General features: G+C 43.4%; 1 protein-coding gene across 4 annotated transcripts in view; it reads left to right on the top strand.

Moving 5' to 3' along the window:
- MAMDC2 (MAM domain containing 2) overlaps nucleotides 1–12,097 on the top strand; it is a 57,986-nt gene that overhangs the window by 17,954 nt on the left and 27,935 nt on the right. For all 4 annotated transcript variants that reach the window (XM_042013026.1, XM_042013027.1, XM_042013025.1 and 1 more), the window contains exon 3: nucleotides 11,480–11,745. In XM_042013026.1, coding sequence (XP_041868960.1) covers nucleotides 11,480–11,745 — 266 coding nt within the window. The remainder of the gene's footprint in view (nucleotides 1–11,479; nucleotides 11,746–12,097) is intronic.

Consider the following 12,097-nt stretch of genomic DNA (forward strand, 5'->3'; position numbering starts at 1 on the left):
GATAGTTCAATTATCTTGCTTGGAGCAGAAGCTTCACGTCTGAATCTCCTTGGACTGCAACTACTCAGGGACAGGTGAGAGAATCCTAGGGCATCACCCCCTCCTCAGGGGGCCAGAGGATGTAAAATACTTTGTGAATTTATGGATATTGAGACCATCAGTACATTCACCACTGTGTGTGTGAGATGTTGGAGAGATTACAGTTATATACCTTGGGGCTATTTTAATAAACCCTTCTCCAGTTTTGCAGACTTTGGCTCTGTCTGAGTGTACACCTCATACACATCCTCCGTTGTTACCAGGCCCTGCCAAGCAGGAATGATGTACAGGACTGAAGCCTAGGAGCATCCCTCATAAACTGAAGCCAGTCTTTGAAATGGCTAATTGGTGAATGCAATTGTGCAGAACTTCAGGAAATATTAGCGATGGGCCTTCTTGTTGTGATGTTGAACATCAGTAGATGTGCTCCTTGACTGAAGGTTCTGTGGTTGTGCATGTGGAATCCTCACCCCTGCATGCTCCTGGTCCAGGAGGAAGCTTGCAGGGACAGAAGATGAGTCACTGCAGCTGCTTTCTTGCTTAGGGTTGGTTACTCGGCAGTGGCCATTGAGTGAGCAGAGTCGGAGCGGAGGGGTTGCTCAACAGCAGCCAGCGATAAACGCGTTCCAAGACAGTGATCTCCAGCAGTTTTTGGAAACTGATGATGTGGCTTGGCCAGTTCCCTCAGGTGACCTTTGACCAGGTTACTGCCAGCACCCATCAGGATCTGATTAGCTCACCTGTAAGCTCTTTCTGTAGCCAGCTGTTTCAGCTCATGTATACAAATATGTACCTCACCTGTCTGCAGTTCTGTCTGCATTTTATGATGTGAGATCATTGATCAGCCCACCATGAGCCTGCCAGTTATACCAATGATTCTGGTATAAAAAAGAATATGAAACCACTAAGCTTATGTCAAGCAGCAAACTGAACTCATGGGAGTTCAACTTCTGATGCCAGTGAAACCAATATGTATTTCAAGTATTTTTTTTCATCTGTGTAGGACTTCTGGCCCAGCTGAGTATTAGAATAAATGTAATTTCTACAACCCAAGCTTACAGTTTCCCTTGGAGAGATAACGCTTGTGGACAAAGGTTACATTTTAATTGATCTGATGTAGCGGGGAGAGACAGACAAGTTTCAGGCAGATGAGCTGTTTTTCAGGGTAATGCAGTAGGCTGAGTGATTTGGCAGATACTGAGAGCAGATCCAGGCAGTAGAAAAGTTTAGCTTTTATAATCTTCCATTTGGTGCATCCGCATGGTTTGCAGTTGCACTCCAGAAGGCCATTGGCTGAGGCTTTTTTATTTCCCCAAGGGAAAACCTTGTCCAGGACTCCCCATGCATGCTGTCACCCTACTCTCTCATTCACCAAAGCCAAGTCATGATGGGCAGATTTTTGTTCCCTACTTGTGCCAACTCCAAAACTTGCTTGCCCTCTACATCCCAGGGCCACTGCTTCCTGTGACCAGAGTCTTCCTGCTTCCCTAAGTCCAGGTTTGCTGCAGAGCTTGGCTTAGATGGTGAGCACCACGGGCTTTTAGTTTAACCTGTTTGGAATACACCAAGGACATTACTCAACCAAGAAATCTTTACTTCTGATGTAAAAAAGCCTGATCTTCCAGATAATGGAAATCCAGACATGCAGAAACCAAAACAGGGTTGATTGAGTTGGAGTATCTCTTTCTTCTCTTTCTTAAACTCTTACTCCCTGTGGCTGTTCTTGTCACTCTGATCCAAGGAGAAGAGTGGCCCCATAAATTTCCCCCTTTTAAATCACAACAGGAAGTCCCTTGTTTCATGGTCTGGCTCACCAGATTCCTTATGTTGGGTTCCTGCGGGGTGCTGGCCTACAGTTTGATAGATTTTTCTTCAAAGATGTGCCACGAAAACTGTGTGAACTACAGTGGGCAGGTTTGCCTTGACCAGGCTGAGAGTGCTCATATCACAGAGCACATTATGTGCACATAATACAAAGCAGAGCTCATGATATGTTACAGGCATACTCCAGCACATCACACCACATGCACCTGTGTAAGCAAATAAGAAGAGTGATGAGCAAAGTGAATAGACAACATAATGAAAAGGAATACTGTAGGAGTGAAATTTTATATTTTTCTGCTGAAGGAAGGCACTCCATTAGGACAAGCAGCTGTGCTGGAAGAGCTGTCACAGTGCATTCCCCTGTGTGCTTGATCCTGGTGGAAACACGATTTAGCAAAGAGATAGAGCTAGTTATGAAAGAGATGGGAACTATGAACAAATAGATGCCTGGTGATTTCTACTGTATCTGCTTTTTATCTTTAATATTTCCTGTTCACTGGAGGCAATGGAAACTGATTTAGGATGCCAAAGAATAAAGAGAAAAATTTTCCGTTCAGAAATTCACAGCAGAGAATCTTGTGTCTCCAAATACTACCTATGTTCTTTTAAAGTATACAGCTAACAGAAGTCATGGAGATGTCTTTTGGAAAGAGCTGTTTCAAGGAAAATCAGAGATACCGAACAAAAACTTGGCAGCCTTTGTGTCAGCTCATGAAAAATTGTGAAAATTATGTAATGAACAGCATGAAAATGAGAACTCAGTGGTGTGAACAGCAGATTACTGGGACTGATGGGTTGGTTGGAACAACAGAAACAAAATTTGAAAGTGTATAAAAATTGTTGAGGTTATTGTGAAAGGAAAAAAACCCACATGCTTGTGCTCGGAACAAACAGGAGATCTGGTGCATGATGTAAGGTCCTTGGGACTTGAAGGAGATCAAGGAAAGGAAGCATCCTCAGTATACTGGAGCAACTCCTCTAAATCAGAAGGAGAAAACGGCAGCTCAGGCTGGACCCTTGCCAGGCCTTCAGAGGCAAGCTGATGGATGGAGACTGCAAGACTTTCCAGAGTGGTAGTAGCTGCAAGCAGATGCCGCAGCCACAGAGTATTTTGGGGCTAATTGTATTAGTTTTGACAGGCTTGCTAACAGCTGTATTTCTGAACTTCCTGGGGGAGCAAAGGCCAGGGCAGGCAGTGGAGCTGGTAGTTGATTCATAAAGCCATCCTTTGGGAAAGGAGCCTTGGAAGATTTATGCCCGAGGGCTGGCAAACAGGAGTTCTCCGGCCTGGTCTGGTGAATGTGGCCAGAAAAAGGTCAAATAATTAATCTCAGTCCCTGTAGAGAGACCCAGTTCATAAAGTAAGGTGAACTGGAGAGAAGGCTGTTGGAGGAACTCCTGTTGTCAGGTTTGTCCATTTGGCCACAGGAAGGTGGGTGACTACCTGGGTGAACTGCCTGTGTGTTCATCACCCCAGGCTGTGCTTTTCTAAAAAAAAAATCTTTTGTTTTTAATAAATACTACTCAGCTTTGTGAAAGTTAACTGGAAACCCTCTGGACTCCCTGAAGAAGATGACTAGCACAGGGGTAGATCTGGTGGGGTATTCAGGTTCCCTCCCTACCTGGAAGGGCAGCCAGCAGTGGCCAGGTGGGACCACAAGCTTTTTTTGCAAAGAGGTGAGAGCTTTAGGCTTGAAACTGCTGCTGCCCCTGTAGACACACAAGAGAAGGAAAAGCCTTGACAATAGCAATGCATGTCAGTCACTGCAGACAACAAACACAAACCACCCACCTCCTGCTTTTCCATCCCTCAGCTATTTCCACAGAGCTACTTTTAAGAAACCGTGGAGGAGAGAAGGAGGCTTAAAGAACAGAACATTTTTTTGGTGATGACAACACTGATTAGTCCCAGGGTTTTCACGTAGGTTGTCTGGTGTGAATTTAACAGCTTACCAGAAATAAAAAAATCTGTGGCTTGATGGGAATGGAAACACCAGTTATACCCTGCAGCATCAAGTAGCTTTAATCATGGCACCACCCTGAATGTTTTGGGACTGAGTCTCTGCATTCATTAATGTGGACCAGGTTTTTCCACTCAGCCCTCTGTGTGTTTTGAGTGCATCCATCCATCCAGGGGAGAGATACCGCTCCTGCAGGTCTCCCAGGAGCCAAGGAGAAGGGATTAAACACCAGCTCTGGCAAAAGCAGATCACTGTTTGTCTTGTTTTAAGACAATTTAATAAGTGGACACTCTGAAATAAGTTACCTTCCATCATAGTTTTAATCAACCCCTTTCCGCCAATATGGAGAAATAAATACAAGTAGATGTAAGTGAAGAAAATAACAGTTTATTAGCAAAACAAAATAGCAACAGGCAAAAAATAACAGTAATAGTCACTAGTTACAAAGGTGTTGAAATCTCATTGCCTCCCGGGGAACAAGGGGAAACTCAAAATGGGGGAGTGACCCCCCCAAGATGGTGCCCTCCTCAGGCGACCGCATGGTCTGGGAGACACGAGGAAGATGGCAGACAAATCCCACTCGGTGCAACCTTCTCTCTGGATAAAAAAAAAGAACAGCAAACCAAACCAAAACCAACAGGAAGGCAGGAGCTTATGAAGCAGTTCTGGTGGCAGAATTGCTGGTGTTGCCGGGACACCCCGGCCCCACGCTGTCAGCCTCCAGTTCATTGGGTGTTGGTGCTGTTGTCTTGCTTCCTCATCCTGAACTCCACCGGTGTTGGTGCTGCTGCTCCTGAGCCGTGGGTGTGTTGGGGGAAGAAACGATCCCCCAGTGCACTGCAAACAGCACCCCCCAGCCCCAATGGCTCTAGCCCCACACTGCAAAATTCACTCTGAAACAGGTTTTTATTGGGAAATGCAGCTTCTCGGGTTGCTACTGTTGAGTCCAGAAACCTGCCTGAAACAACCTCCTCTGAAGATAAGAGAGAAAAAAAAAACCATGAAGGGGAGCCTCTGCCTTGAGCCAGAGCTCGGAGGAAAGAGAGTTCTGCTTGGGTGACCCTGGCTTTAAAAAAACCCGGTACCCACTGGCCCTGTGATGCCATTTCCCACTGCACTGCTGGGTCTTGGAGAGACAGTAACAGTTCTGGGCAGATAGATGTGGAATAAAATAACATCTTGGGTTATCCACAATACTCTTGCTGTGTTTTCTTACCTACATGATCCAGCCAGGGAGAAGGGCATGGGGCCTCTATGTGCAAACTTAATTTGCAAAATTTTGTCCCTCTGACTCTATTGTTAATATTTTTAACTTTTTCTGGAGATGTAAGAAGACTTAATAGGTCTTAGAAAGGTACTGCTTTGCTACTGTTTTTTCCCCTCTTTTTTGGCAATAAAATATAAAAAGAAATCCCAAAACTAAAGCCAAGACCCAAAATCAAGATTCTGAGATTCCACAGAAGGCATCAATAGATCAGCTTTTGTCCTAGCAAACCCTGGTAATATTCTTTCCTGTTTCTATGTGGGAAATAGAAAATCAAAACAGGACTCACAAATGTTAGATATTTCTTGTAGTTTTTCTGTATAAATGAGTACCTAATCAAACGTAAATTCTTAACTTTTCCTGCTTTGAATTTCCTTATTATGGCTTCTCTTGGAGTTTGCTGCTTATATTCAGTTTTTCTTGTAAAGCTGTACTGTGGCTGAACTAAGTGAACAGCTGTGTCAGACATAAACCCTACAAAGAGCCAGAACATGTCTGTGGTTACCCTTCCAAATTTTTACAGAGGAAATATATAATTGAAAAGTGAACTAGTAATTTTATTTATCTCAGTAGTTGTTTGGGGTTTTTTTTCCCGTTTTTCTCAATGCAATTTGTTTAGTTTATTAGCCAGCATCTGGCTTTTTGTCTTGTTTGTGCTATTTACAGAGAAAGCAATCAGTGTAGTTTCTGTGCTCTTTTTTGGAAAAAGCACTATTTCTGATCTCAGAAGCCCTTTTTCCTAAGCCATTGATATAACCACTGCTGACTGATCTATTGATGCCCATCTAGTAAGTACATTAAAGTAATTTTTATATATATTTTTGGAAAACTTGGGTGAATGACTCATGGAATTAATGCATCACCAACTGTAATTGAGAGAGGCTCTGTACAGAACTGCTTATTAGAGCAGCAAGATGACAGACATTGATACAGAAGGATTTAAATGATCTCATTTTGTCAGTCTTGCTGCTGCAGTGCATAGTTGCACTGAGGTGGGATAGGTTTGAAACACAGTGTCCTCATTCCCCCCGGGCTCAATGTTTTGTTTGGACATGGAGGAATATAAAATGAACACATGCTTAGTCCTGTAAAGTTTGATTCAGCTGTCAAGCAGAAGACAGTCGAGTTACATGGTAGGTAAAAAGTCATCATAGAAATGTAAAAAGTGCATTACTTACTATCCTGAGTAGTGAGAGACAGGTGAGGGAAATAATGTGAGTCTCCTTTCTCCCATCTCTTGTCCTGGCTGTAGGTGTTTGCCTTCACCAGGCATCTGCTGGCTGTTAGCAGTCAAAGGTAGTTAGAAATCCCTGGCTTTTGTCATCTCTGCAGAAGCTTGTCTTTGCTCAGGAGCTAGCAGGGCTCATTGATGGAGCTTTAAAATAGGTGTGCCAGGGAAGGTGACAATGTCAGGCTTGCCCTTGAGAAGCTGTGGGATGACATACCAAGGTTAGAGGGACAGGGTGCAGGTGAGGGCCCTCAGGCAGTGGACCTGTGATGTACTGGCCACACTGAGCACATTTGACATCTTATGGAGACAAGCCAGGGGCTCCTGAGGTAACAGAAGCCAAGAAATACCAGTGAAATATCTCCCTGAAATGAAAGGATGTTCTTCCAAGAAGGCAACATGAGCTGACAGCTCAGCTGAGGTGCCTTTGCACCAGAGTAACAGTGTGGGCAACAAACAGGAGGAATGGGAAGTCACTGTGCTGCTGTGAAGTTATGATCTCGTTGCATTACTGAAACTGGGTGGGACAAATCCCATGACTGGATTGCACCTATGGATGGTGTTCAAGAAAAGAAAGGGGGTTGCCCTATCAGGAGGGGGATTGAGTGTGAAGTTCTGTTTCTGAAGAATAGGCATGAACAGATTAAAAGCCTGTGGTTAAGAATCAGACACTGAGACAACAAAGAGAACCTCATGGCTGACACATACTACAGGCTGCTCAGCCGAGGGGAGCCTGTTGACAAAGCCTTCTTGCTCCAGCTGCAGGAGGCATTGTGCTTACAGGCTCTTGTCCTGCTGGGGGCCTTCAACCACGCTGACACCTGCTGGGCAAGTAACACGGTGAGCTGTGGGCAGTCCAGGAGACCTCTGTAGTGCATGGCGGATAACTTCTTAAGGTTATAGACAGCCCTACCAGAGGGGATGTGATACTGGACCTGTGGGTTGCCAATACAAGCTAATTGGGGCCATCAAGATTGGAGGCAGCGTGGGCTGCAGCGATCATGCACTGGTGGATTTTGCAGTCCTGAGGGATACGGATCAGGCCAAGAGTAAGTCAGAATCATGAATTTCAGGAAAGCAAACTTCCAGGTGATCAAGGATGTAGTCAATAGGACCTTCTGGGAAACTGCTCTGAGGGACAAGGGAGCAAAAGATGTGTGGCAGATCTTTAAGGATGCTTTCCACAGAGAACAAGAACTAGCAATCCCCAGGAGGAAAAGTTCAGGCAAGGAACGCAGGAGACTGGCATGGGTTAGTCAGGACCTGCTGGTCAAACTAAAGGGCAAGAAAGAAATCCACAGTCAGTGGAAGCAAGGACAGGTATCCAGGGAAGATTACAGGGTCACAGCCCAGTTGTGTAGGAATGGGGTGAGGAAGGCAAAGGCAAAGCTGGAGCTTAACTTCACAAAGGTCACAAACAACAGCATGAAGAACTTCTATAGGTGTGTCAGCCAGAAAATGAAGGTCAAAGAAAGCATTTACCCCCTTGATAAGCAAGGCTGGCAAACTGGTAACTAGGATGAGGAGAGGGCTGAGGTGCTCAAAAGTTTTTTGCCTCAACCCTCACTGGCAACCTCTCTTCTCACACCTTTCGAGTAGATGGAGTGTAAAATGTGACTGGGGGAGCAAAGTCCCTCAGAGAGAATCAGGTTTGTGACCACCTGAGGAACCTGAAAGTACATAAGTCTATGCGACCTGATGAGATGCATTCCAGAGTCTTGGTAGAATTGACTATGTAGTTGCCAAGCCACTCTCCATGATACTCAAAAAGTCATGTCAGTCAGAAAATGAAAAAGAAAGTTCAGCTTTCTTGTATTTGCACAGCCCGTTACCCTGCTTAGGGCTGCATCTACCCTCTGAGCAAGTAATTGCTGGAAATTGTATGCTTGTGTTTCTGTGTCATCAGGCTTTTCCTAGAGTTTTCTGACTGCTCTCATCTGCCTTCCTGTGATTTTGAAGAGTACTCTGTTGGTAACTCCTGAATGATTGCTATAAATTAGCTGTCATGGGCATTTGCAGGAGGATTGTGGCATGCTGCAAAATGAAGCTGCATGTTACATTTTTGACAGGCTATACCACTGTGCATTCATGAAATTCTCCACAGACTGGAAAATTACTCCCACAAACAAGTGTGGAAAGTTGTCTGCTTCTTTACTCCAAGGAACCCCCGCTTTGCCTTGCTTTGCTCTCACAATTGCTCTGTGTCAGCCCTTGAGGTCTGCATTGTGAGACCTCCCTTTCTGCATCAATGGCACATCACTGCTGTTACTGAAGTACAGTTTAGGGTAAAGGCCATTTAGTCAATGCTGCCATTCATTTGGAAGAAGTTTAACGTTGGCATTTTCTGTGCTTGGTACTGCCAAATGCCACGCTCCCTGATCCTGATTAGCAAAGCATTTAAACTTACACATAAAGCGCTCTATCAGTGCTCTCATTGATTTTGGTGCAGCCAACTACACATTTAAACTTTCAAAAGAAGCTAAAATTATTAGTTTGGGAGTGAGAGCACTCTGTTTCTGGAGAGGTAATGAATATATACAACTAATCTTTTTAGAAAAAGCAACCAACCCCACCCCCAGTTAAAAACGGAGTTCATGATCTTTGCTTTCATACCTGTAGTGAATCAGACAAAGTGGGAGCAAGTGCACAACACACAGAGAGCAGAGTCAAATTTACAGTGACATAATCATCCCAGTTGGAAATTATAAGAGGTTTTCTTTTAAACCACTATTTTTTTTCTTTTAAACCTTAGTCTACTTATAATTAAGTTTTAAAACCTGGCAGCCATTTAAGCTTCCTAGCTGGTAATTTGAGGTCTTCATGTGAATGTATTTTTCTATGTCAGTGCTAATTTATTTCTGAAAAAAAAAAAAAAACCCAAAAAACCGGAAGATTACTAGTACAAGAAGGATCTGTTTTCTGTGAGGTTTCTCTTGCGGTGCAGACAAAAATAGGGCTGAAATCTAAACTGAAATTGCCAGGTATGGATTCTGAATTGTAGGTTTCTTTGTAAGTAAAATGATCCAAGTTCAGACTAGCCTAAAAATATAGATTCTTCATCTGAATTGGATATTGTCAATTACATCAATTAAAACCAAATGTGCAAGAAGCATTTGACTTCTGATGGAGCCTTGGTGATTTCTCTCTATCTTCTTGTGAAAAAACATGCATACTAGGGGCAGGCATATGCCAATAAATAAATGCCGTGTGTGCTAACTTGTGTGAACTATCTGGACGTATGCATGCAAGTGGATGCTATGGACTCCCATTTTATGTAGTGGCAGATTAAGTATTTGGCATGCACATTAGGTGCCTATTTTAAAATATTTATTCCTGTGTTTATTTTTCTTTCAAATACCGCTGCAGTAACAAGTTACTTGTACTTAACCAGTGATTTTGTATCTTTCCCCAGTAGACTAAAACCAGACAGTAGATATAAAGAGAAATTATGATAAGAGGCAAAAGAAATTCCATTCCCTAAAAAGGGAAAGAAAATGCAGCTTTTCTTTATTTGCACAGCCCCTTACACTGCTTAAGGCTGCAGCTATCTCCTAGCAATCATTTATCTTACATCAGTTAAACAAAATGTCCGGTACAAATGGGTTGCTGTGCACTGTGTCTGCAGCTGAGAGATGGAGCAGATGCAGGGGGATGCTGTAACATGCACTTCCCAAAGAATCAGGTGTTGTCAGAGTGACTGTCTGTTCCTGCCATCTTCCTGAGGGTCGGTGGGAGAGGACTTTGGGAACCTCATAAAGTGGATCTATACCTGCTCTTTGCCTTGAGGGGGTAGTGACTATCCATGAAGATGATTTTCTTTCATTGGAGAGAATGCTTTTGAAAAGGCAACAAGAGAGCTTCTAGGAAGGAACCCCAGAGTGTCTTGGTGGGACACAAAGAATGGGAGGGTTCGGGCAGGATTTGGGAGGGGAGGGTGTGCCTCAAAGGCAAGCACTGTATTAACATCAGTGTGACTGCTGAAGTTTCTGAGTTATCCAAGTATTTACCTATGCATGGAAACTGACAAGCTCTGTGGTCAAGTGAGATGAGATTAAGGAAGAAGTATATGCTCTGGAGATTCTGAAAAGGCTAAGTGTGATGTGCTGCTGGGTAAAGGGCTAATTTGACACAGGCCCTGACAGCACTTATGCTTCCAGCTCGGGTGATGTGAATTAGTATCAGAAGTGAGACTTGTCTAATATACATTGACACTAGGTTAGAAGGATCATTTTCCTGATTGTCTATGGGATAATGTTTCAGACATCAGTCCTAACTTGTCTTATTGTTTTGTTTTGTGGTGTTTTGGATTTTTAAAACTTATTTTAAAATTTTCATTTTTTGTATCGCTTGTTTCTGGCATTGCTTTTCAGGTTTCTGTGACTCCTGTATTCCATTTAACTCTCCTGATCTTGGTTTTGATGTCTTAGTAGAGCCTCCAGGACCTATGTTTCACTGAAATTTGTTTACTGTTGCCTCATATTTCTATATGATGTTTCTTTCACACTTTTTTTGCCTCCTCATGCACTTCTAGCTTGTCATTGCGCCCTTTCATTCTCATACAGAAGGCTGTTTTAGACCCTGCTCCAGAGAGTAATTCTAAAATAATCTTGGACTGGTGATATGTTTAAATGTTGCTTTACATTTTGCAATTTTTTTGAGTCAGCAGATTTGAACGTTTATTTTACTACTTAAGAGTGTCTTTCTAGTTTTATTCTTTGAAACCAGAAATGCTTTGGAAGTTTTTAGCTGCAATGTTCCATTTTATGTATTGTTTTTAAAATTAAATGAAAATAAAAAGTTTTGATCTATAAACCAACTAAATATTCCTGCAAAACATTTCTAGTGTGCAAATTATCTTGTCAATCAAATTGTCTATCTACAGCTATCAGTTCCAGAGGGTACTACTTAATAATCTGCTTTACACTGACAAAATATCTTGTCTTAAAATTTCCAATAATTTAAAAATTGTGTTTGAAAATGGTGGGAGACACATTTGTATGAGTACAGTAGGATATCGAAAGGTTAAATGACTTACCAGATGAGTGGTGGTCTCAGTCTCCTGACCTAGTCCTAGAACTACCATTCCTTCCTAAATAAGTATTTTTTCCAGAGGTGCAAAAGCAAAGCCTGCCATTTACTATTCTGATGCGTGTCCCTTCCCAGGACATTACATTTCTGTGGATATGTCTTATGAGGGTGAGAAAGCAGTGCTGTCCAGCCCTGATCTGTACTCCGAGGAATGGAGCTGTGTCAGACTGATTTATCAGATAGCCACAACTTCAGACACCTCACCTGATCCTGCCAGGCTCAACCTGTACCTGCGGCAGGAAGGAGAAAGTTTTGATCGTTTGCTGTGGTCGGCCAAGGAGCCATCGGATAGCTGGCTCATAGCTAGCTTAGATTTAATGAACAGCACAAAGAAATATAAGGTAAGCCCAATTTTAGAAGATGCGACAGGCTTTCTGGTGCATACGTTGGGCTGTACAAACTGCTTTTTTAATGTATGCAAACTTATTTCGAGTCCTTCTAAGGCTGGCAGCAGGAGTCAGCTGAGCCTTCTGTCCCTAGCACACATGAGCAGAGCTGGCACCAGGCAGTGCTCTGAGCAGCAGCTGTGGAGTAGCTCACAGGGGCGCACAGCCAGCTGAGCCCTGCAGCAAGGATGCCTCACCTCCTGGTATCCCTGCGGAGCTGCTGGTGCCACGTGGCAGATATGGGAACTCACAAGCCCCGGGTCTGCGGCTGGGCTCACTTATTCCTGCCCTCTGTGCCTTTCTGGAA

The sequence above is a fragment of the Corvus kubaryi genome, unplaced genomic scaffold, assembly GCF_017639235.1.
Source record: "Corvus kubaryi isolate FWS band 111438036 unplaced genomic scaffold, C.kubaryi_AGA036_p1.0 split1-37296, whole genome shotgun sequence".
NCBI lineage: Eukaryota > Metazoa > Chordata > Aves > Passeriformes > Corvidae > Corvus > Corvus kubaryi.